Raw genomic sequence first — 27,216 nt, 5'->3', positions numbered from 1 at the left:
GTGTGGTGGTGTGTGCAAAGGGACTTAAGTGGCAGAATACCCAATGATGGTTTCTCCCATTCTATTACAGGTGTCTTGGGCAACAATACGTAAGAAAGCAGCTAAGGAATTTAAAGTTACGCTTTCATCAACAGACATCTTCACTTCTGACTTTATGATAGGAAGGTCATTAAAAAAGCAAATTAACACTGTTGGGCCTGAAACACAAGGTCGTGAGCAAGTCTCATCTTCAGGCATATATATATATTGAATTTAATTGAATTGATTTGAATTTATTTGTCATTCAAAAAAAATATTTGAATGAGATGTCATTACTATACACACATAATAAAAATCCAACAAAACACACAATTACATAAATTGAACATAAACATCCATCACAGTGACTCTCCTCCAGGCACCTCCTCACTGTGATGGAAGGTAAAAAAAGTCTCGTCTCTTCCTTGCTTCTCCTGCGGTCAGACAGTAAACTGCTGCGTCGAGGCGATCGAGGCTCCCAATATTGAAGCCCACGCTCCAGAAAATAAACTATTTCAATACTAAACAGTACCACATTTCAGATCATAATCTCATCAGCTTAAAGTTAGTGAATCATCAGCACACAATTATTGAATATACAAGTTGCAGAAACCAAATAGACAATAGACAATAGGTGCAGGAGGAGGCCATTCGGCCCTTCGAGCCAGCACCGCCATTCAATGTGATCATGGCTGATCATTCTCAATCAGTACCCCGTTCCTGCCTTCTCCCCATACCCCCTGACTCCGCTACCCTTAAGAGCTCTATCTAGCTCTCTCTTGAATGCATTCAGAGAATTGGCCTCCACTGCCTTCTGAGGCAGAGAATTCCACAGATTCACAACTCTCAGACTGAAAAAGATTTTCCTCATCTCAGTTCTAAATGGCCTACCCCTTATTCCTAAACTGTGGCCCCTTGTTCTGGACTCCCCCAACATTGGGAACATGTTTCCTGCCTCTAACGTGTCCAACCCCTTAATAATCTTATACGTTTCGATAAGATCTCCTCTCATCCTAAATTCCAGTGTATACAAGCCTAATCGCTCCAGTCTTTCAACATATGATAGTCCCGCCATTCCGGGAATTAACCTAGTAAACCTACGCTGCACGCCCTCAATAGCAATAGGTTGAGCATAGGTCCATCCATGGACCCCAACAGTCTTTTCAGATGAGACACAGGTTCACTTGCACCTCCTCCAACCTCATCTATTGCATCCGCTTTTCCAGGTGTCAACTTCTGTACATCGGCGAGACCCAGTGCAGGCTTGGCGATCATTTCGCTGAACACCTCCACTCAGTCTGCCTTAACCTACCTGATCTCCCAGTGGCTCAGCACTTTAACACCCCCTCCCACTCCCAATCTGACCTTTCTGTCTTGGACCCCCTCCAGTGTCAGAGTAAGGCCCAGGGCAAATTGGAGGAAAAACATCTCTTGGGTGGCTTATACCCCAGCCGTATGAACATTAACTTCAAATAGCCCTTGCTTTCCCTCTCTCTCCATCCCCTCCGCCATCCCAGTTCTTCCACCATTCTTATTGTCTCCGACTACATTCTATCTCTGTCCCGCCCACTCCTCTGACATCAGTCTGAAGAAGGGTCCCGACCCGAAACGCCACCCATTCCTTCTCTCCAGAGATGCTGCCTGACCCGCCGAGTCACTCCAGCATTTTGTGTCTACCTAGGTTGAGGATTAATTGTAATTGGATTTGTCAATTACAAATTCAAAGATGTTGCAAGACGCAAGGATCTCAGCCAACAGATTCTCCGAAATAATTATTGTGGAGAAACTGTCAACAACAGTTGTGCTCACAATGCATATGAAGGCAGGATGCTGTTTTAGGAATGATTAACTGATCTCTAAAGTGAGCAACTCATTTTCCAATGCACATTCTACATTGGATTGACCTCTGGATGAACAGCACCCCAGTACAATGTGGGAATGTCAACCAAAATTTATAAATACATTGTAAACTTCCACTATCTGTGGACTATTCCACCATCTGTGGACTAGTACACCATCTCATAGGAGGTTTGCCATCCTAATAATTATGATCTAGACCAAACCAGTATGAAGAAAGGATAGTAGAATAAGAAAGGATGTGGAAGCCAAAATCGTGGGTAACCTCTGGAAATTATCTGGGTCATGGATGATGCAAACACAGTGGTGTATAATCACAATCAATTAGATTGAAGATTTCTTGCTGAGCCTTAAAGCTAGAGATACAAGACCAAGTGGACCCGTTCTGCCCGTTCCTCGTAGAGGGGGGGGGGGGGGGGGGGCAGGGAAGGGGAGAGGGTGTGATTGACTGAGCCCTGGACCCAAAGCCTCTCCTTGTATTATTGCACCCTCAACCAGAACTACACATAATATTCTAAGTGTGCTCTCACCAACATCTTGTACAGTTGCAATATGACAGCCCAATTCTGTATCAAAGCTTGACTGATGAAGACAAGCGTGGCAAATGCATTCTTTACTATCCTAACTACCTCTGTCCCCACCTTCATGAAACCTGGTCTCTTTATTATACCATATGCTCTGAGGCCCGACCGTTTACTGTGTAAGCCCTGCCCTGGTTTAACTTAGCAAAATGCAACACCTCACACTTCTCAAGAGTTAAATTCTTGAAAGTTACAATGGGAAGTTAAAGTTAATCAAAACTAATGCAAACATGAACAATGACAATGAAACTGGGACTGTGAGAGATGTTGGAGACAAAGAGAATTTTTTATTTTTATAAACGATATTTTTCATTTATAAAACTCAACATTGTGTCTGAAAAGACTGTTTGGCAAGATAGTGTGAAAATGGATAGTCATAAACATTTTAGAATTCTTGGTTATCCAGTGGTTACATACTCAGCTCAGCATTTTATAATGTGATTGGCAAGCTGCTTGGTGAGGGATATGGAAAAGTAAGATAATTTAGACTGCAGCTACCCCAAATTCATTGTACAAAGTGAAGTCACCAGAATCTGTCACTGTATTTACTCCTTTACATCGGCAAACACTGAAGTTTCCTTCTTATTCTCAGCACAATATCTATGCTAATAAAGCTGTGTCCGGAGAAGTCAGTAAAAATAATGTTAAAAATTCTAATAAATAATATATTGGTACCTGTAATTTGACTGATTCAGGCAGTTTCATCTGCAGCAGTCCTTCCTCTAGTTCCTCCTCCTCCTTCGCACCTTCTTCAACAATCTTATCTTCTTTTGTCTCATCCATCTCTTGTTCATCTTTCTCTTCTTCTTTCTCTTCTGCTGCGTCTCCTTCATCTTCCCCCTCTCCATTGACTGCTGGCACTGCTTCTTCCTTTGCATTTTCACTTTCAATTTTTTCAGCTTCTTCTTTGACCTCAACAAACACATTGGGTTCAATCATCTTAAGTATGTGTTGAACATCTTCATCATCAAAGACTCCCATGATAAGGAGAGTGCTCGCAAGTTTTAGTACGGGGACAAACTGGAATTCCACACTTCCACCTACGGGATCTCGTGTATGTTGTCCACCGTCTTGAACAACCTCAGTCAGCATGTTAATTGCTTTTGTTTTAAGAATGTCTAATGGGATCTCAGGGCTGAACTGGTAACGATCATCACTCGTGCCAACAAATGATAGTGATGCAAAATGGAGTGGGGGTCGCAAACATGTGGAAACTCCCACGCCAGGGAGGCCATGAACTTTATTGCCATTTGGGAACAATGTAATTTGTTTGGTTTCTTCAGTCATAGGGACAATGAACTCATTATTCATCATGAGTCGAGATCGTTTAGCTGATTCCAGATGCACACTAATAAGTAGATCATAATAGCCACTACGTAGAAGACCTGATATGTACATGTTCTCAATAGTGTAGAGTAGCTGAAATTCATCAACATGGCTACAAATGGCATGGGCAACCCTGTTGTTGCCTAATGCACAGACAGCACAGTAGAGTAGCAATGTGTGGTAGTGAAATTTCAAAAGGTCTTTGCGTTCAGACAGCTCCAAGATGTCAATACATCTGCAAGAAAATATTTTAAAGTATGTACATTAAAGCTTGTTTTGGAAGGAGCTGCAAAATTACAACTCATAACTGAAATTAGTCAAACAAACTTAATTGAAAATTCACTTTATTTAAAACATATTGCAGCATGATTCAATGTTACTTGTTAAGAAAATGATTTTGTGTTAAACCGGGTTGTTTTATACACCATAAACAAGCAATATTTCACCTGTTTTCCTCAGGAATATGTAGTGCCATCATGATAATTGGGTCAATGCATTCAACCATCCAACCATGCCGTTCACTGATACGTCCAGTGTCGACAATCAAAAAGTCATTTGGCATGCGACTCCACACTACTGGGGTGATCATTTGGACATCAAGTCGGGGAGGACATTGAGGTGTGGTATTTTTCCGTTCGCTCTTAAACATAGCTGCTGAAATGGGCATAATATTCTGCAAAATGCAAAAGGAAAACGTAGTTATTGACTTACTATTGCTTTTACACAAGAAACAGAAATAGGTCAAAGCCAAATGTCCCTGGTGACTGTTACTGCGAGAAGTATGTCCAGCTGCAGCTCCTATCTGACTATAAAAGCAGTTGCAGTTATGGTTGGACTCACAATAGAACATCCAGGATGCAGAAAATGAGGTAGATATGTTGAAATGGTAAGACAAGACAAATGAATATGTGGCTAAATAGCTGGTGCAGGAGGGTGGGCTTCAGATTTTGGATCATTCGGATCTCTTCTCTGGCAAGGTTCATTTGTACAAGGAGAATGGGCTGCACTCGAACTGGAGGAGACCAACATCATTGATCATGCTACTCAGGAGAGTTTAAACCAGTGAGGCAGGGTTTGGTACCAGGGTTTGGTACCAGGTAGGGAAGCTGACAAGTATGTAGAAAGTAGAATTGACAAGTCCAGTGGGAAGAGTAGACAGAGACAGAAAGCATAAGGGGGCCGATAGACTTAAATGCATTTATTTTAAAGCAAGGATCCTCATAAGTAAGTCAGAAAAATTAACAGCATAGATCAGCACTTGGAATTATGATGTTCTTGCAATTATGGAAACTTTGTTGAGGTAAATGCAGAACTGGCAACATAATATTCCAGCGTGTAGATATTTCAGATGTTACATGGGGAAATGCAAAAAAGGATGCAGCGTCACTCTACTGATTAGGGAAACATAACAGCAGTACTTAAGGATCACATCCTGGAGGGATTGTCCAGTGAGGTCATATGGATAGAGCCTAACAATAGGAGAGGGATAGACACAAAGTGCTGGAGCAACTCAGTGGGTCAGGCAGCATCTTTGGAGAAAAGGAACAGGTGACCTTTTGGGTCGGAACCCCTCTTCAGACTCAGAGTCTGAAGGGTTCCGACCCAAAACTTTACCTGTTCCTTTTCTACGGAGATGCTACCTGATCCACTGAGTTGCTCCAGCGCTTTGCGTCTATCTTCGGTATAAACCAACATCTGCAGTTCCTTCCTACACAATAGGAGAGGGGTGATCACTTTGCTAGGGTAGTACCACAGGCCTCAATAATCAGTGGAAATTAAGGGAACAGATGAGTAAGCTAATCTTAGAAAGTTCTTTGTGCAATAGAGTTGTCGGAGTGGGGGATCTTAACTTACCCAATATTGACTGAGATCGCCTTGGTTCAAGGTTAGATGGAGCAGGATTTGTTCAGTGCATTGAAGGAAGATTTTTGGGTCAATATATAGAGATATCTACCTGAAATTTGATCTTAACGTAGAAAATTAAACTGTGCAGGTGGTAGAAGTGTCAGTTACTTTTCTGACTGGAACTCTGTGTCTGTCGTTGTACTATCGGGATTGGTGCCCTTTTGGGATCCATTGTTGTACATAAAAAGGTATTATCAACTTTGATGTGAACATAGTAGTCAACCGTAGAAAACATAATTAGTAAGTTTGAGGATGTCATGTTGTATTAAACAAGGAAAGTTGTCTTAGACTGCAGCAGGAAGTGGATCAGTTGGAAAATTGGGTGGAGTGTTGGCAAATGGTATTAAATCCCAACAACTGCAGGGTGATGCATTTTAGGAAATCAAGTGGGGAATATACATGCAGTAAATCGTAGGGTGCTAAGGAATGTTGATGAATAGAGGGATCTTGGGTTTTAAGTCCATAGTTTCCCAAAGTAGCAATGCAATTTGATTGTGTGGCAAAAGAGGTGTATGGCATACTTTCCTTCATATATTGGGGCATAAAACATAACTGTTAGGATGTTATATTGCAAATTTATAAAACACTTGAAGTATTTTGTGCATTTTCGTTGCAAATACGGAGACACGATACTTCAAGAGATTGCAGAGGAGATTCAACAGATGTCGGTGAATTGGAGGATTTTAGTTATGGGGACAAATTGAAAGGCTGGTTTTGTTTTTCTTGGAGTAATGGATGCTGAGCGATGACTGATAGTGGTATATAAAATTCTAAGTGTTAATAGAATATATAGTAATAATGTATTTTCCATAGTACAGATATTAAAAACAAGAGGGCCTAGGTCTCAGGAGACAGGAAGGAGTTTTAAAGGGGATTTAAGAGGATTTTATTTTTTGCAGAGTGGTTGATATCTGTAAACAAGAGGAGCTGGTGAAGTCAGATAGAATCAATTATGCTTAAGAGATATTTAGACAGGTACTTGTATAGGCAAGGCATGGACCTTGTATGGGTGAATGGGATTAATATAGATGGGGAAAAATGTTAGCGTGGATGTGGAAGGCCACAGGAACCATTTCTATGCTGTACAATTCTATAATAGAAGGTAGATACAATGATAACATTTAAATGGCAATGTTTAGAGATACGTGCCAAATGCAGGTAAACGGGACCAGGTCAGGAAGACACCTTGGTCGGCGCGGACTTTGTAAAAGTTGAGTGAAGAAATGGGAAGCACCAGAATCTTTGCTCTCAACGGTTCATTTTAAAATATAACTGGAAGGCCACTCACTTGTTATATCTTTGCATTCTAAGGTACAGGCATAGTATTATTCTTTCACAATTTGTTTACATAGCAGGTTAACAATATTTAACATAAAAAAATATGAATGCACTAAAATAGGATTTATTGAACATCGATTTTAAAAATTACATTAAGTATAATTAACAGTTTCCAAACATGACTCATATCGCAATGTGGGATTTACCTTCAGCTTTCCAAGTTCAAACTGGCACATATTCTGACTGGAAGGCTGCACAAAGACGGCAGGAAATAACTTCTTATTTGGTTCAACCTTAAAAATAAAATGTAGAGAAGGGCAAATGATTTAAAAAGTTAATGCAGCGGATGTCTGACAAATCAAAATACATCTTTCAACTTTAAGTTTCTAATGTAGATAGGTTATGATGTAATGCAAATCTGCTTGGATTAAGCAGTGTATTGGAATTATCCTAGTAGACAAATAATGTTAAAGTTCAACTTCAATAACATTAAAGTTCAAAAAACCAAGAATCTCCACTATTCAGGCCATGTTATCTAGTCTCTGGCAGAAGGTACACAAGTATGAAGTCTCACACTGTCAGGAACAGCTATTTTCCTACAACCATCAAGTTCTTTAATCACCCTGATCCTATCCCTGCCATGGAACATATCAGAACATGCACTACCAAGGATGTTTTCTAATAGTGTATTTTTGCACTAATGCCTTCTTTTTGCAGTCTTTTCTTTACATTGTCTTGTATAATTTATATTTAATTTATTTTGTTGTCTGTTGTCTCAGTTTATGTGCCTGTGATGCAACTGCAAACAAGATTTTGATTTTATCTATACTCCATCATTCCTGTGCATGCGCATATGGTAATAAACTATTTGATTTGACCTGTTCTTATATATTATTGAATATAAGTATAAGTTATATTCTTATAAGTTATAAGTATAACTTATAACCATACTTGAAAAAAAATGCTCATTGTTTTTTCAATTCTTTATGAATGTCTTTACACAACTGAAGACATCATCTCAATGCTCAATTAACCTGAACTGAAATAGTCAGTTTCTAAACACAAATTCTGAATTATTTATATATGTTTCTCAAAAAGAAAAAAAAACATGCATATGCTAGAAATCTAAAAAAAGCAAAAACTGTAAGAAATAATGAGGTAAAGCATCAGGATGTTGCCTGGCATGACTCATTTCAGTTATGACAAAGAGAGCCAACGTCTGTTTTCTGTGGGGAGGAGGTTAAGAAGACACATGATTAAGATAATAATATTGTGAGGGGTACACAGTAGAGAGCAGCAAACCTTCCCCTGCCTCTCCCCTCAGGACTAGACGACATAGACATAGGATAAGGGGATCTGAGAGGAACTTTTTTCACCCAAGGGGAGACGAATACCTGGCGAATACTTCAGAGTTGTGGAAGCGGTCACTGATAACATTTAAGGAGTGCTAGATTAGCATTTGAAATGCCAAGGAATGGAAGGTGACAGGTTAAGTGCTGGAAGATGGCAGTATATCGATGCGTGCTCACTGTGGCCTTTGTAGTCAAATGCCTGTCTCCATTCTATGACTCATTGATTCAAGCCCAGTGATAGCTCAATAATCCCCCTCCCCACACCACCCCAATACCTAATCCTCCATCCCAATTACACCTTTTCTACCTAGTCTGGGCCTGCCATCTTTAAGCATCTTTTGGTTTATTATTGTAACTTGCATTGAGGTAGTGAAAAGCTTTGTTTTACATGCCATCTAAACAAATAAGATAATACCACACATAAATACAATCAAGCCAAACCGAAGTACAATAAGGGGCAGAATATAGATAGTTATACAGCACAAAAACAAGCCCTTCAGTCCAACTTGCCTATGCCGAGCAAGATGCCAAATCTACACTAGTTCTACCTGCCCGGGTTTGGCCCATATCCTTCTAAACTTCTCCTGCCCATGTACCTGACCAAATGTTCTCGGCATTGGTCCCAGCCCACAGCCGCCCAGCCACGCTATCCGCCTCCCACCTCTGCCGGGTCTCAGCTGCTGCGCTATCCGTCTCGAGTAGTCCGGGCTCGGCCAGGCCACAGTAACGGCCGCACTCCGGAACTCTCTCCTCCTCCCTGCACGCTCGGTAAGTGGCTTTCGCCGCCAACGGGTCCGCGGAGGGGAGTGGGCATGGGGGCCGAGTGGGTGGAGGGGAGGGTGGGGGTAGGAGAGAGGGGGGAAGGAGGGGGTGGGGGGAGGAGAGAGTGGGAGTGAGGGGGAATGGGGGGTGGTGGTGGAGAAAGGGGGGATGGGGGAGTGAGAGTGGGGGTGGGGAGGAGAGAGTGAGGGGGAGGGGGAGGAGTGAGTGGGGGTGGGGGGGAGAGTGGGGCTGGGGAGGAGGGAAGAGTGGGGATGTGGGAGAGTGGGGGTGGGGAGGAGGTGGGGTGGGGGGAAGGGGGGCAGTGGGGGTGGGGGAGGGGGTGGTGGTGGTGGAAGAGAGAGTGGGGGTGTGGGGGAAGGGGGACAATGGGGATGGGGAAGAGTGGGTGGGGGAGAGAGTGGGGGTGGGGGGGAAAGGGGGGTGGGGGAAAAGGGCGGTGGGGGGGAAGCGGGGGTGGAGAGAGGGTGTGGGGGAGGAGAGAGTGGGGGGGCGAGGGAGGAGGGTGAGGGTGGGGGAGGAGAGAGTGGGGGTGGGGGAGAGATTAGGGCTGGGGAGGAGGACAGGGTGGGGTGAGGAGGAGGGAAGAGTGGGGGTGGGGGAGATTCGGAAGGGAGATGGGGTGAGGGGAGGGGAGGGAGGAATAGGGGTTGGGAGGGGGGAAGGGGGTGGAGGCAGGGCAAGAGGGAGTGGGGGCAGGGGAGGTGCAAGTGGGGGTGGGGTAGGGCGGATGGAGTGGGTCAGTGGGGAGGAGGGGGGGATAAGGAGAATTGAGTGGGGGGGTTGCGGATGCTGCACCAATACAGGAGAGCATTTGGTTCCAGGGCTCTCTCACTGACACCCTCTCCCCTTCCATCTGCCCCCTCTACGAGGAATGGGCCCAACGGGTCCACTTGGTCTAGTATATATATATATATATATATATATATATATATATATATATATATGTACTTCTGAGATTTTGTTGTGAACATGTGGACCTTCAACCAAAACGGTAAACGATAGCTCCACAATTTTAGCAACACCTTAATCACCATTGTCCTGGTGACTGTTAATGGAAAGTTTTATTTAAATTGGTCTTATATTTTTAAAGTTAGAGAGATTTTAAAGTTTAAAAATCACATTTCAATCCGACTTCTTAAACGTGTGACTTCACAATGGGACACGTACGACTTTAATTGCGCTTCCCTCCCCACTCCCCCAAACAAGATGGCCGCTGGCAGCAGGGCCGCCCAGGGTCAGTGGCTCCCTCTCCCCTTTCCTTTCCCCCTCGCCCGTACCCGGCCCCGGGGGAGACTCCGAGCAGGAGGGAGATGGTCGTCCACCCCGTCCACTGATCGTTCCCCTCCGTCTCCTCGAGCGCTGGGAGTGCGGGGGAGGGGAGAGTGGGGGTAGGGATGAGGGAGGGGGGAGGAGGCAGTGAGGGAGAGGGAGGGTGGAATGGGGGTGGGGGTAGGGGAGGGGTGAGTGGGGATGGGGTGGGGGGGGGGTGGAGTGGATCAATGGGGGGAGGAGGGGGGATAAGGGGGATTTTAATGGAGGGGTTGAGTGTGCTAGACCAATACAGGAGAAGCTTTGGTCCATGGCTCGCTCGGCTGCAGCGCTGCCGCCAAGGGGCCAAGGCCAGTGACACCTTCTCCCCCCTCAACGTCCACTTGGTCTCGTGTAATTATCAAATTGATAGCAATTGATAGGGCAATAAATAATTCTACCATGTGGCACACTAAGGCAAAGGAAAGGAAATGTTAAATTATAATTACGCCATTCGAAAAAGACTTGCTTAAAAAGGATAAAAATCTGCGGTACTCTTCCCATAAAAACAAACAATTTTATGTTAGAGATCAAGAAATTTTAGCTAAAGACAAGAGACTGTAGACATGATAATCTGGTGCAAAACACAAACTGACTGAGGAACTCAGTGGGTCAGGGAGCATCTCAAGAGGCAGTGGGATGGTCGACTTTTCGGGTCACAACCTGCATCAGGTCTCGTTTTAGCCAGACAAAGGCATTAAACAAAGGCATTGCAGGAAAGGTGGACATATGTGCAAGCCTAATAGTCAGTGACCTCCAAGGGTTGAATTACCTCCTTCTGCCCCAATGTTTCCATTCATGCATTTCCTGCTCTGAGTAAAATACTGGAATTATTATTTATTGTTAATAAGGCATGGAAATTACCTGGTAGTAGGTGTTAATGTCTTTTCCATTCGCTGTGAAAGTCATGAGGCCAGTAGCCAAATCGACAAGACACCCAATCTCCAGGTCGACATTACTCCGGCTCGGTTGTGAGCTGTTACTAAATTCACCTCCCCAGACCATGTAACAGTTACTGCGCTTCATACTGTAGGAACAGCAAAACATTTTAACAGTACACAGCACCTTGATCTTGGCAAATATTACAATAGTGTCTTACGCTATATGCAAATTCTATACTTAATAAGAAGCAAGCCTATTCATTTATTGTTATAATATGTAATCAGTAAGTATCAAAAGCTCCTCATAAGTGAGGACCAATACCATTCACAACTTGTCTGACCAAAGGTTTTCAGTACAATGACATAAAATGAAAAAAACCTACATGATTGTGAAAAGTAACTAAATGTTTTAAAATGATGCACACTGTGATTAGAAAATATGAACAATCCTACATAAAATCAGTCAAAAACAAAATGAGGGATAGTCAACATGGCTTTATAGATGGGAAATCATGTCTCACTGATTTGACTGAGGCTTCTGAAGAGGTGATCAAGATGATTGATGAGGGCAGTGCAATGGAACATGTCTACATCGAAGTTGAGATGTTATAGTACAGTTGTACAAGATGTTGCGAGCACCAAATTGGGAGTATGGTGCTCAGTTTTGGTCACCCTGCTGTAGCAAAGATGTTGTTAAGCTTGAAAGAGTGCAGGGAATATTTACATGGGTGTTGCCAGGACTTGAGGGCCTGAGCTATTGGGAAAATTAATAGGAACCTAAGGGGCAATAAGGGTGGCTGGTATATGGAACCGGTCAGAAGCGGTAATAAATAATTCTAGGTGTATCACAACATTTAAAAGACATTTAGACAGGTACATGGATAGGAAAGTTTAGGATATGGGGCAAACGCAGGTAGGTTGCACTAATGTAGATGGGACATCTTGGTTGGCGTGGGCAAATTGGGCCGAAGGGCCTGTTTCCATGCTTTATGACTATGAGTTTGGCAGGCTGAGAATTTATTCCTTGGAGTTTAGAACAATGAGGAGTGATCTTAGTTGAGAAGGTAGCCGAGGTACTGTAACAACAATTTAAAATATACTTGGATAGGTACATGGATAGGTAAGGTATAGTGGGAAATTGGACAAATGCAAGCAGGTGGGACTAGTGTAGATGGAGCATCTTGGGGTGGCATGGGCAAGTTGAGGTGATGTGCCTGTTTCCATGCTGTATAACTCTATAACAGTCAGTTTGAAGAAGTCACCCAACCGGAAACATCACCTACCAATGTTCTGCAGAGATCTTGCCTGACATGCTGAGATACGACAACCAACATTTGTTTTATCAACCAGCATTTACAGTTCCTCGTGTCTAACTAATTTGGCTTATTGTTGACAAGACAGTTGGTAAAGAAATGACCAGATCTGCATATATTATACAGAAAATTCATCAATTTTGGAATTCATCAATTTTGAACTGTATATTTACAATGTTGCTGAATAGGGTTTTTTTAAACAGTGAAAAGTAAGCAATTTCTACCCACCATTCAGATATTATTTTCGAATCTTTTAGTTGATTAAATTTCATCAGAATTGTTATGTGGTTTGTGTTACTAATCAAAGTTAATGTAAAAAGGCCTATGCCATCTGGTAGAAAATTTGCAAATAGAGCAATGAAAATAGAAAAATTCAATTCCAGATTTAATTTGTAAAATATTTCTCCATATTAGTAAAGTAAAGTGATAATGAAAATTCATAATTTACATACAGCTCATCTTTGTTTACAAAAAGGAGACAGTGTATTGGTAATTTGTAGTCAGTGGATGTAAAATCTCAACTGTATTAGCTCTGATACCTGTCATGGACTTTTCCTTGGTCATCTCCCACAGAAACAGTGACAGTGCGAACTTTGGATAAATCGAAGTTGCCATCATATTGGTGAAAATCTGGGGTCACCCAGCCAACCCACACACCACTTGGTTCTTGCCCAGCATATATCCTCACAGAATAATAATACTGTCGAAATAAAACACCAAATTACTAACCACTTGGATAAGAAGAATACATATGTCAAGCTGTTGATCACTGACTCCAATGTGGCGTTCAACACCATCATCCCTCCAAATTGTTACAAACCTCAGAGAATTGAGTCTCTGCCCACCCTTTCGCAACTGGATCCTCAACTTCCTCATCAATAGACCAGTCGGTACAAAAATAGTCAAACACTTCCCCTTCGATAACCATCAGCACAGGGACACTGCAAGGCTGTGTGCTCAGTCCCCTGCTCTACTCCCTCGATACCCATGATTGTTTAGCCTTAATCTCTACATTCAGTTTTCAGCATGGTTGGACAAATTACAGGTAACGATGAGGGAGACCAATCAACTGATTGAATGGTGCCAGAACAATAACCTTGCTCTCAATGTCAGTAACAATAAGGAACAGATTGTTGATTTTAGAAGAGGAAGGCTGAGGATCTATGAACATGTCTTCATCGTAGGGTCAGTAGTGGAGAGAGGAGTCAACAACCTCAAGTTCCTGGATGTGCATATCTCTGAAGACCTGCCATGGGCTCCAACACATTTAATCATTCTTAAAGAAAGCCCATCAATACCTCTACTTCCTGAGATGTATGAGGAGATTCGACTTGACTCGCTTGACTCATGACATCCTGGTGAATCTCCCCTGTGCCCTTCTCTAGTACAATCGTGTTCCTTCTAGAATGTGGCTAACAGAACTGTGCACACTATTCCAATTGTGGCTTAACCAACATTTTATAAAGTTGTGCACTCTGACCTCCCTAGTTTTATATTCCATGTGCCGATTCATGAAGGCATATACATAAAGCACAGCTTCTTCATCAGAAACAAAAGACTGCAGATGCTGAAATCTTGAGCAAATTACAAAGTACTGGAGGTACTCAATGAGTGAGACAGCATCAATCAATCAATCTGTGGAGGGAATGGACAGACGACGTCGCAGGTCAGGAAGAAGGGCCCCGACTCGAAACATTGTCTGTCCATTCCCTCCACAGATGCCGTCTGGCCCGCAGTTACCTGCCTTTTGCTTACCTTCTTCACCACCTTATCTATCTGTGCTGCCATCTCCAGGGATCAATAGATGTGTACACCAAGGTTACTCAATATTCCTAAGGTCCTACCTTCATTATGTATGGCTTACTCTTGGAATGTTCCAGGAAGCTCAGGCATACTGAGCTGACTAACCTGTTTTTGTGCTATAAACATCTGGATTCTTAATTATGGAATTTAGAGCAGGTACATAGAATGGTACAGCACATGAACAGCCCCTTTGGCCCACAATTTTTGTGCCCATCTATTCCCTGCACTTCCATGTGCCTGTCTAAAAGCCTCTTAAACGCCACTATCATATCTGCTTCCACCATCACCCTTGGCAATGCGTTCCCGGCCCTCACCACTCTGTGTAAAAAGACTTACCCCACACATCTCCATTAAAACTTTCCCCTCTCACCTTATAGTTATGCCCTTTACTGTTGAACATTTCCACCCTGGAAAAAAAATTCTAGCTGTCTAACCTATTTATGCCTCTCATAATTTTATATACTCTATCAAGTCTCCCCAATACCTCCAACGTCCCAGAGAAACCAATCCAAGTCTGTCCAACCTCTCCCTCTATCTGAAGCCTCTAATCAAGACAGCATTCTGGTAAACCTTCACTGCACCCTCTCCAAACCCTTCACATATTTCATGTAATAGGCTGACCAGAACAGCATGCCATACTCCAAATGTAGCTATTCAAAGTTCTATACTGCATCATGACTTCCTGACTCTTATATTCCGTGCCACGAGCAATAAAGGCAAGCATAGCAAATGTCTTCTTTACCATCCTATCTACTTGTGCTGCTACCTTCAGTGAGCTATGAACTTGGATTCCAAGATCCCTTTGCATATCAATGCCATTAAGGGTCTTGCCATTAACAGTATTCTTTCCCCTTATATCCAACCTCCCTAAGGGCAACACCTTATACTTGCTCGGGTTGAAATCCATCTGCCATTACTCTGCCCATTTCTGCAGCTGATCTATATTCCGCTGCATCTTCTGACAGCCTTCTTCACTGTCTGCAACTCCAATTTTGATGTTGTCAACAAACTTATTCATCGACCCATCTATATTTATGTATATCACAAACAACAGAGGTCCCAGCACAGATCCCTGCAGAACACCAGACAGAAGGCCCTGCAATCTCCTCTCTTGCTTCCCTCAATATCCTGCAACAGATCCCATCAGGTCTCAGGGGCTTAATGACCTCCAAGACCCTCTGCAGCACCCCCTTCCTGATTTTAAATTGCCCCAACATATTTGAATTCACCACAGTGTTCTCACTTCCCTCCAAGTCCATCTCCTTGGTGAATACAGATGCAAAGTACATGTTTAGTACCTCTCCTACATCCGCCAAATCCAAGCATAGACTTATCCTTAAGCAGTTCTATCTTCTCCCAGGTCACACTTATTTTTAACATATAGACAATAGACAATAGGTGCAGGAGGAGGCCATTCGGCCCTTCGAGCCAGCACCGCCATTCAATGTGATCATGGCTGATCATTCTCAATCCGTACCCCATTCCTGCCTTCAGGTGCGGTCTCACTACGGCCCTGTCTAAAAAGCCTTAGGATTTTCTCAATACAACTCACCGATGACATTTCATGGCCCCTTTTGGTCCTTCTAATCTCCCACTTGAGTTCTTTCCTGCTCACTTTATATTCCTCATAAGGCCTGTCCAATGCCACCTTCTTAAACTTGACGTACACTTTATTTTTCTTCCTGACCAAGTTTACAACCTCCTTGGTCATCCAGTTTCTTTACTAATGATTCTTTACTAGGCATTCTTATACCTTTTCCTTACTGGAACATGCTGATCCTGCACTTTAATCAGCTGGCCTTTAAATTACTCATCAGTGGACCTACCCAATAAGAACTGCAGGTGGTTAAGAATGTGTGATGTCCCAAATGCTGTCAAACTAAAGAACATTTTTCTTAGGTTATTGGATCTCAAAGTACAAATTGGAACTTTTTGCAACTCTGTTAATTTAGGAACAGTAAACCTCATTATAACGGATCATATGGGAGAAATGGTCTCCGTTATTACTGATTGTCCGCTATAACCAAATAAGGTATTATCATTGTTTGTAATTGAAACAAAGAACTTTAGATAATGGTTAATTAACAAAAAGACACAAAGTGCTGGAGTAACTCGGCAGGTCAGGCAGCATCAGTGGAGAACATGGAGAGGTAATGTTCGGACCTGTCCTCAGACTGATTCAATCTGCCGAGTTACTCCAACACTTCGTGTTGTTTCAACTTAACATTAGGAGTCGACACTAGTCTAGTCTGCACCAGTGAACCCTCTTCACCGGTTCTCGCGACTATTGTTGCGTCTCCTATTGTAGCCCCTGGGGACAGCGCTTTCTTCAGGCTGCTGCCGACGACAAGACCCACTGGGTAACTATGGGGCTCCCTCCCCTGTCAGCAGCTGCCACTTCCAAGGTGGAGTATGTTGCCAATTCCAGGGGAAAAAGGAGAAGATGACGGTGGGGGGGGTCAAGAGGTCGAGGGGACAGAGCAATGGGAGGTGGAAGTGGTTGAGTGAGGAGTTGGCAAAGCCACTGCTGACAGCAAGAAGCAGCAGCAGGTGAGAGGGGAGTGAGCTCCACGGTGACCAAGCGTGGCCTGCTGGTGGCGGCGGCCCGAGAGAGAGCTGCTCCCAGGTGCTACAATGTGAGGTGCAAAAACGACCATATCAACGCATGGTGCAGTGAGTGATGACGGGGTCGCTGGTGAACCTTGTGAGTTGAGGGTGGGGTGGGAAGGTAGGGGAGATACTGTGAGTTGGAGGTGGATCAGCAGGTCCATCCCCTATATCCAAAATTTGTTATAAAGGGATTTATAAAAACAAGGGTTTACTGTATTCAAAAATCAGTGATATTCATAAATAATCAAATAATAACTCTCTAAAGTCACTTTGTGACTTTAAGAAAGCATCCACATTCTTAACAGCATAAAACAGAATGAAAATGTAGTTTATCTTTCATTGTTGCTGATCCCAGTGAATGGTTTACCGTGGTTGTGTTCAAAATAATTTCTGGATCATCTCTGTCATCCGGCACAACATCCTGCATTAAGCGGGGAGCAGTTGGTGTAACTGGTGGAGGACCAATAAAGGCAGGCTTTTTTTTGAATAAGAACCTAGAATGCAGAAAAAACAATGACATCATATATAAATACCGCAAATGCTACAATTATCCTCAGTGTCAAGCAGCTTGTGTGGATCTACAAAGTTAATATTTAGGACTTTCAAAAGTACTAGAAACAGGTAAAGATGAGGCAAAGCAGGGTTTATGCGTGTAAAGCAAGGAAGAAATCCTTCTGTGTAATAATACACAAGTAAGGAAAGAATCAAAGACGGATAATGCAATATAGGAAGAATTAGGAAAGGAGGGAAGCTGAATGTGAGAACGCGAGCTCAGAATGGCTGTCCTTATACAATGGCAACACTTGATGTAATGTGGCATCACAGATCCTTGGTAAACCTGAAAGCAATGACCATCGAGGGGAAAACACTCCAATGGTTGGAGTCATCCATGGTGCATCGGTAGATAATTGTGGTGTGAAGGTCAATCATCACAAGCCCTGAACATCACTGCAGAGGTACCTCAGGAAAGTGTCTCCAGCCCAACCACCTTCATCAATAACCTCATTTGCTGATGATTACTCAATGTTCATTTTAATTCACACATGCATAGACAACACTCATATATGGACTCATGCATTATGTAATATTTGGCGCCATTAAATTGTCAGCTAATACTTTTCTCCAATAAACGAGAGTCGATGCATCTTTTCCATTCAATGGCATAATCATTGCCAAGTCCTACAGCATCAACATTTTAGGGTCATCCTTCAGTCAAAACTCAACTAGAACAGCAACCAAAGCGACAGTATGAGTGTCTGAGGTTATGGGGAGAAGGCAGGAGAATGGGGCTCGGAGGGAGAGATAGATCAGCCATGATTGAATGGTGGAGTAGACTTGATGGGCTAATTCTACTCCTATCATTTATGTTCTTATGTCAGAAGTTGGCCATGTTTAGACCATTGTGTTCAGTCTTGGTCACCCTGATGGCTATAGGAAAAATGTTGTGAAGCTGGAAAGAGTGGAGAGAAGATTTACAAGGATGTTGCCGGAATGTGAGGGCCTGATATAGGGAGAGATTGCGCAGACAACGACTTTATTCCTTGGAGCACAGGAGGCTGAGGGGTAACCAGAAATATGTGTATGAGATCATGAAGGGAATAGTTAGTGAATGCATAGACTCCTTTATCCAGAGTAGAGGAATCAAGAACCAGAAGACATAGGTTTAAGCTGAGGGGAAAGATTTACGAGGAACCCGAGGGGCTTTCAAAAGGTGGTGTTTATGGAACGAGCTGCCAGAGAAGATAGTTGAGGCAGGTACAACATTTAGAAGACAAGTGCAATGATAGGAAAGGTTTAGATGGATATGGACCAAATGTGGGCAGGTGAAACTAGTGTAGACGTGGCATCTTGGTCGTTAAGGGCAAGTTAGGCTGAAAGGCTTCTTTTCACGCTGAGTTACTCTATGACTGTAATTCTCCTTACCAGTAAGGTTCACAGCAGGTGATAATTAGTCCCTTGTTATTTGTACCATATATAAATGATTTCTACTCGAATGTAGGGAGCATGACAAAGGAGTTTGCAGATGGTAGTAAAACTGGCCATGTGTTTGAAGTTGAGTAGGAAAGATATAAACTGATATTAAGAAAGTCTCATCAACTAGAAAGTGCCAAGTGGAATTTAAGCCACAGAAGTTTGAGGTACTCCATTTGGGGAAGTGCAACAAGGCAGTAGAATTTACAGAATAAAGGATAATGAATGATGTGGGGAACAAAGAAAGCTTAAAGTATAACTCCACATATTCTTAAAAGGTAACAGGTCAATAGGGTAGTTAAAAGGATCAAGATACAGAACATGGGGCTCAAGATGAGGCTTTCCAGACAAGAACATTCTTTAGTGAAAATGATTTCCTCTGGGCTGTCATAGATGGATTTCTCACCCACGTCTCTTCTGTGCCCTGGAGTTCTGCTCACACTCCGTCTCCCCAGACAAAACAAAGACGGAGTTCCCCTGGACCTCATCTTTCACACCACCAGCTTCCGTATCAAACACATCCTCCTCCAATATTTCCATCACCTGCAACGTGATTCCACCACTAATCACATCTTCCCATCACCACCATTTTTTGCCCTCCGCAGAGACCGCTCCCTCCGCAACTCCTTGGTTCAATCATCCCTTCCACCCAAACCACCCCCTCTGCAAGTACTTTCCCCTGCAACCACAGGAGATGTAACACCTATCCTTATACCTCCTCTCGTCTCCATCCAGGGACCCCAACAGTCCTTCCAGTTGAGACAGATCCTCTCGCCTCATCTACTGCATCCAATGTTCCCAATGTGGGCTCCTGTACGTTAGCGAGACAAAGCTTGGACTTGGCAACTATTCTGCTGATTATTTACGCTTGGTCTGCCAAAACCTACTGGATCTCCCAGTTGCTAACCAATTTAACCACCTTCCCATTCACGTACTGACCTTTCTAACCTGGGTTTCCTCCATTTTCAGAGTGTGGCCACGTTGTAGCGACCATAGAGAGTGGTCCTAGGTGTCGAACCCTCAGATTGGCCAGCAAGGTCACGTGTGGGTGCGACCGTAAGGATTGGTCCAGGGAGTGAGACCGCTGATTGGACAGCGTCGTCACGTGCAGTTTTGCCGCCCAAAAGAGTCAGTTGAGAGACGTCTTCGAAGTGAACAGTTAGTTTTAATGGTTGTCTGTAATCTCGTTAAGTAAACTTTGTGATCGAATATTGCTGTCGCAATAAACTTCTTCAACAAAGAACGAGCCTCCAGACTCGCCATATTGGTGACCCCGACGTGATCCAGCCGATCACCTACCATGAGTGAACAAGACGCCTCGTTTTTGGCTTCTACGCCCAGCACACTGGAGCTAAGCGCGGTCAGCGTTCACCTTCCGTCGTTTTGGGCACATCAACCACAATCTTGGTTTGTCCATACCAAAGCCCAGTTTCACTTAAGAAACATCTCAGCAGACGCGACAAAGTACTACTACCTCGTCAGCGCTCTACTGCCGGAGACGACCGCGCGGGTGATGCGGTTCATCGTCAACCCTCCCGCAGAAGACAAGTACAAGGCCATGAAGGCACTGTTGTTACGAACCTTCGGATTCAGTAGGCATGACCGATCTAAGAGGCTTATGCACCTACCGGATCTCGGAGATCGGCTGCCGTCCGTTCTCATGGCTGAAATGTTAGCGCTAGCAGGTGAACACACGGAGTGCCTCATGTTCGAGCAGGCATTCCGAGAGAAGCTTCCCGAAGATGTCAAACTCATGCTCACGGATTGTTCTTTTAAGGACCCCGTGGCATATGCAGAAAAAGCTGATGTGCTCATGGCGTCCAAATCAAAAAGAAGCAGTTCGATCAACAAGGTCTCGGCATCAGCGGCGCGCCACAGCGGCATCAAGATGGCGCCGCGTCTCCCGCCATTTCTCCAAAAGCCCGCCAAAAGGATCCGCACAAGCGCGGCTGGTGCTATTACCATCTACGATGGGGTGGAGAATCCCGCAACTGCCGCTCACCTTGTACCTTCTCGGGAAATGCCTCGGCCGATCGTACATAGAGGCGGTTGCGATTGGCCAGAACCGACGCCTCTACGTCCGAGATCGATTCACGGACACAGAATTTTTGGTTGACACGGGAGCCATAGTCAGTATCGTACCGCCGACCGACCTCGAGACCAGATCGGGTAAGACAGGTCCTACCCTCATCGCGGTTAACGGCAGCCCCATCCGCACGTATGGTACGCGGACAATGTCCCTGGCTTTCGGCATCCGCACGTACGAATTGCCATTCATTATCGCGGACGTCAGCCAGGCGATCCTAGGCGCAGATTTGGCACCTCATATTTTGCTTGGATAGCTTACAACCAAGCAATATGAGCATTGAATTTTCACATTTTAGGTAACTTCTACAAACACCTCCCCCCGCCCATCCCCTCCTGCACTAAACGTCCATTAACCAACTCCACAGTTGCAACAATGCATCTATGTGTCCCTCTTGGGCTCACACTGTCTCTAAACATCAATCAGCCTGTCAGGCAACCTCCTTGCCTGAGATAATCTGTTGCTGACCCCGATTTGTCCTGCGTTTTTTTCTTCGATTCCAGCTCCCCACCACTACAATCAGTCTGGTAGAAGGGTCCCAACCTGAAATGTCACCTAGGAGCAAGATGAACCACTCCGTTGAAATCGCGTATACTGAAGTGTAGCACGCAAAGGAGCATAACGTCCGCCATTTTAGTAGGCAAAACCTGCCGTTCGTTATGCCTCTCACAATGTAATCAGTGTATGTGTGATGTGTACCATAAAAATGCAGAAAATATCTCATCCATCAATTCACAGATTTTTGTTATTTTTCTTTTAAAATGTTTCTGCAAGTTTCTGCCTACTAAAATGGCACCATGACATACTACGGTTTTTAGGGTCGAGTGATCTATCTTGCTCTGCTCTATTATCTTTGCTGTTTTCTCCAGTGATGCTGCCTGACCCGCTGAGTTACTTCAGCATTTTGTGTCAATCTTTTCCATACTTAATATCCTGATGAAGGCTAATATACCAAAGCCTTCTTGGTCACCCTAACAATCTGCGACAACACTTACAAGATAGTACGCACCTGCACTCCTCAATCCCTCTGCCACAACACTATCCATCATCTCTCTGTTAACTGATTTTCTGTGCTTTTCCCAACATAGTTATCAAACAAATTGTCAAGGGATATCCCATGGGTAGTAATGAAATAAAAGAAACAAAATGATCTATTTGGCAAGACAAAAATGTATACTTTTTTTCAGTGATTTCTATGCATTTTGAAAAGTCAGGGGGAAACTAAAATCAGGATGTACTTAATCTAAACGGTGCTATATTTTGAAAACAAGATCTGTAATGAATAGAATTAGTGGGAAGATGTGATAAAACGCATTCATAGTGAAGGTGGTATGGGTTTGGAATTCATACCAGAAGCCTTTTCATATGTTTTTAACAAGGTATTTGAATGTGTATTTGAAGAACTGTGACCAGCTGGACTCTGGGATTGAGTCACACAGATCAACAGGTTCAATGGCCTCCTGCCTTGTAATTTTTCAATAATTCTAATCATCCATTAATGGTCTAAAGATAATATAGAATATTTCCTTTGATAATAGAATCCATTATCAGAACAAGAAATGCTGGACATCTTGTTTATCTCGGCAACCATTTTGGAATATTCAAAGACCTTCAAAAACACCAACCTGGTTTTGGATTTACTTTTCTCAGAGGAGGAATCTTTCTCATTCTCTGTTTTGGCCAATTCCTTAGCTGCATCCTTCGAGCCCTCTTCATTGGCAGGGGTTTCGGTTTGAGTTCGGCTGGCTGATTTTTTAAGAACTTCAAACTCCGAATCCATATCAATATCTTCAACTTCCTCTTCTGGGATTGTCATTCTGGTCAATGGTGTAGTTCCTGGGGTACATTTGAATGTGTCATGGAACTCAACAGGCATGCTGAGTCGAACGAACAGCATATCGGTATTGCTGTTCTGAGACCCAAAAGTTTTATGGGTAACCTTCAAGCAAGGAGGGTTGTCAACTGTTCCATCAATTCTTGTAATCTAAGAAAATATGAGCATTTAAATATGAGCATTTAAATGATTTTTAAAGTTATATTGCACAATTCAAAACAATACTATCTAAATTTTCATTTGATTTATGTAGTTCTAAGTGCATGCTGGGGACTATTTTTAAAATTAAATAAGAGTTTCATAAAAAAGCCTTAGCTATTAGTTGTTGCTACTCAGAACTGAGCTGATGCATTTACTATAATTGCATTGACTAGTCACTATCATGACTTTACATACACATCATTTCATACTATTTGCACAAATGGATGTAGAATAATGTTTTTTTTTCAAACATAACAAAAAATAAACAACAAATATACTGTTCTTAATCAAACCTAATCAAATCCTTTGGACTCAATCTTTCTCTATTTTTTACCCCTCTTTCATCTATTGATTTAATCTGTTCCAAACTCAAAACGAGAAATGTAGAAAGAACTCAGCAAATCAAACATCATAGGTGGGGTGACGAAGACTCAAAGCTTCTAGCCAAGAATCATTCATTTGAACTGGAAACGTGAAAAAACCCTATAAATTTGCAGAGATGGGCAAGGATAGAGAGAAGACGGATATCTGCAAAACAATGCAGATAAACGTAGTTAAGGTAACATTTACTTTAAATATTGTTAGTCAGTGGCCACAGATGCCCAGTCTCTGCATTGCGCCATTTAGCATGAAAACAGGCCATTCAGCCCTACAAATCTACAACTACCCCAAACCAAGATGTCTAAGGTTTCCATTGCTTTCTAGAACAGATTTCAAACCAATACCTCCCACCATCATTCTCCTTTACCAAGCTAAACTTTCTTTATTTTGGAGAAATCAAATCTTCTTCATCTCTCCTCACTCTTCCCAAGTCAAAGATTTGCAATGGGGGCACACATGGGCACAGGCTTTTCATGCATCTTCATTGGCTACATGGAACAGTCCTTGTTTCAATTTTTACTCAAACCTTCCCCTCAGCTCTTTTCACAGTACACTGATGACTGTACTGACACTGCTTCCTGCACATTTACAGAACTCAAAATATTCATTATCTTTACTACTAATTCCCATCTTGGTTTCGCTTTCATATGCTGCACATCTGACTTTTTCCTTCACTTTCTTGACATCTCTATTGCCATCTCAAGATATAAATTAGCAACCAATATACACTATCAGGATAGGAACTTCCATAGCTATCTGGTGGACTAGACTCTTCCAATCTGAATCCTGCAAGGAGGCCATTCCTCCCTCACACTTTCTGATTCTGTTACATCCAATGACAGGACTTTCCACACGAGTGCCCTGAGGATGCTTTCCTTTTTCTGAACTCTGGCTTTTACTCCATCATTTGACAGAGCTTACAATTCTGTTCTCATCTCCTTCTAGCCAGAAGAAAAAAAATAGTGCTCCCCATCTCCACCCACATCATTTCCACCAGCTCCAAAAGGATTCCACTGTCAAATAAATGTAACCCTCCCTACCTCACCCAGCATTCTGAAGAAGCTATCCTCTCTGCAATTCTCCAATTCATTCTCGCAAGTCCATGATCCACGCTCTCATGGAACTACATGATATGTAACCCCTATCCTTTTAACCATCCAAAGCAGTTTTTCCAAGTGAATCAGCCGTTCACTTGCACTTCTAAATTAATATACTGCATGCAGCACGCAAACGCAGATTGACTGTTATGCAGAACACTTGCACTCAAGAGTGACACAACTTCCATTTTGATTTTCTATCCCACTCTGTGGTCAAGGAAGAGCATATTATCTTGCATGTAGATATGTTGAAACCCTTGGGACATTCTACCAAATTGAACAATTTCAGGCTAACCAGGTTTCTTTATTTCTTTGCATACAGGTGGCTGAACTATAGTTTTCTTTGACTTTCATTTCCTGTTTCTTTCTGCTTGGTTTCAACAATTGTTACATTGACAACTTTGGTCTGAATCCTATCACAGATATTTATTGTTTGCTCCACCTCTTCCCCTTTACAATTTAACATACTTATTTTGTCACCCCTGAGATCTCTGACCCAAAGTTCTAATTCTATTTCTCCCTCCATTGATGCTTCTTGACCTGCTGTGTTTCCAGTGTTTTTTGTTTTTATTACAGGTTTCCAGCATCCAATAACCTATCCAAATTCTAGCATCCTTGCTTCAGTCACCAGAAATAGCAATGGCTCACAACTCTCCTAGTGAAAAGGTTGCCCCTGCATCTGTTGTGAACGACTGGCATTTTATTTTACATATTGCTACATTTTTTGAACTTTTTAATTCATGGGAAAATGCTATTTTCTATCTTTTCCTCATCCGTTATGACTTTAAATATTCATGCCAAAACACCATGAACTCTGGTTAAAAAAAAAACTTTTCCCAATCCAGGCAACTTTGCAGAAAATTATGGAAAGACATTTGTAATCAGGAAAATATCATCAGAGGCAAATTTAATATACTTTGATTGGCAGAAATCGCATATGATCATCAGTTTCTTAACTGGCATGTTGAGCCAACATAGCTCCCAAACTTTTCAGATGCAAAATCTTTCACTGGTTCTGATAAAAGCTCATCAAGCTAACATAATAATTATTTCTTTGTTCTTCGATGATGCTGGATCGGTTGAGTGTTTCCAGCATTTCATTTTTTATTTTGGATTTCCAATATATTTTTAGCTTCATAATGGATGTACAATATTTTTGTGTTGTAAAACGTGAAGCTCAAATCTGCTGTGTTTCAATTGAAGAAAGGGTCTCGACCCGAAACGTCACCCATACCTTCTCTCCAGAGATGCTGCCTGTCCCGCTGAGTTTCTCCAGCATTTTGTGTCTATCTTCGTGTTTTAATTGTATGTTTTGTATAGCTTCAAAATAATATCCCAGATTACAATGGGAACATTGCTTGATCCGAATTTATAATAAATGACAACACTTTTACACAAGTATGATTTTATTCAAACTTACCTCAACGTGGCCATGGTCAGCGGGAACAGGAACAAACTGGGGTAAACTTTTGCTGAACCACATTGTGATATCCCGTTTCATATTTACAGCGAAGGGCTCAAAACCTTCCTGTAAACCACAGATGGTGAAGTATCTCAGGCTGCTAACATCCTGGCCCAGGTTTATGCGCCCGACCTGCGAAAGTCCCAGGCTACACACAGGAATGAACCCTGAAACAAAACTTAATGTCAGACTGGGAAGCCACAAGTGAGATGCCAAAAGTGAGAAAAATGCCTGAAGACCTTTGGCAACTAGTAAATTTGGCAGAGTAATTACATTTAATTCTGATAGGTATGACAGTAGAAGAACACAATAAATGGTAGTGCCCAAGGGAGTATTGAGGAACAGAGGTATCCTGAGGTATGTGCAAAAAAATTTTAAGATGGCAATACCGGTAGATAGGGCGATAAAGAGATGTTAGGCTTCATTACCAACTGAAGGATATCAAGAGCAAAATTGTTATTGTTCAGCTTTGATTGTCACAAGTACAGAAAGAAAAAATACATTTCACACCCACATTCCTTTCTCTGACGTCACAATTTGCAACTCTTCAATCCTTTAGTCTCACACCTTTGGTTTTAATCTCTGGCCTTTGTTCCAACCATCTGCTAGCAATAAAATCCCCCTCGCCTGCGTCTACCTATCTCACTTTGTCCTGTCCCTCCTCTCACCCAGTTTTCTTTTTCTTTTTCCACCTCCCTTTAATCAGTGTAAAGAAGGGTCCTGACCTGAAACCTCACCTATCCATGTCCTTCAGAGATGCTGCGACCCACAAAGTTACTTGAGCACTTTGTGTCCTTTTTTGTAAAACAACATTTACAATTCCTTGTTTCTACAGAAATGGCATGATTGCTCTGGAAAGGGTGCAGAAGAGATTCACCAAATGTTGTCTGGGATCGAGTATTTCAGTTAAGGGAAGAGTTTGGATCGGCGGGGTTTATTTTCTTTGCAGTGCAAAAAATAAAGAGGAATCAGACAGAGCTGAATTATAAACGTAATCTGAATCCTATATCCTCTAACTTTCCAGACTAGCCTTCCGTGCAGTACCTTGTCAAAAGCATGCAAAGTCAAATGTAAACAGTGTCTTCAGCCTTGCCCTAATCAATTCTTTTGGTCACCTCTTCAAGAACCTCAAGCAAACACAGGAGACTCGATTCCTCACGCATAAAGCA

General features: G+C 42.7%; 1 protein-coding gene across 5 annotated transcripts in view; it reads right to left on the bottom strand.

Moving 5' to 3' along the window:
- LOC144611871 (ryanodine receptor 1-like) overlaps positions 1-27,216 on the bottom strand; it is a 479,550-nt gene that overhangs the window by 294,755 nt on the left and 157,579 nt on the right. For all 5 annotated transcript variants that reach the window (XM_078431182.1, XM_078431183.1, XM_078431185.1 and 2 more), the window contains exons 29-36: positions 26,006-26,214; positions 22,698-23,056; positions 17,383-17,509; positions 13,142-13,302; positions 11,273-11,435; positions 7,172-7,258; positions 4,229-4,455; positions 3,132-4,017 (exon numbers count right to left, since the gene is read on the bottom strand). In XM_078431182.1, the coding sequence (XP_078287308.1) occupies positions 3,132-4,017; positions 4,229-4,455; positions 7,172-7,258; positions 11,273-11,435; positions 13,142-13,302; positions 17,383-17,509; positions 22,698-23,056; positions 26,006-26,214 (2,219 nt within the window). The remainder of the gene's footprint in view (positions 1-3,131; positions 4,018-4,228; positions 4,456-7,171; positions 7,259-11,272; positions 11,436-13,141; positions 13,303-17,382; positions 17,510-22,697; positions 23,057-26,005; positions 26,215-27,216) is intronic.

Source organism: Rhinoraja longicauda, chromosome 41 (assembly GCF_053455715.1).
Source record: "Rhinoraja longicauda isolate Sanriku21f chromosome 41, sRhiLon1.1, whole genome shotgun sequence".
NCBI lineage: Eukaryota > Metazoa > Chordata > Chondrichthyes > Rajiformes > Arhynchobatidae > Rhinoraja > Rhinoraja longicauda.
Note: the sequence above shows the minus strand (reverse complement) of the source record. Positions and strands in the feature narration are given on the sequence as shown.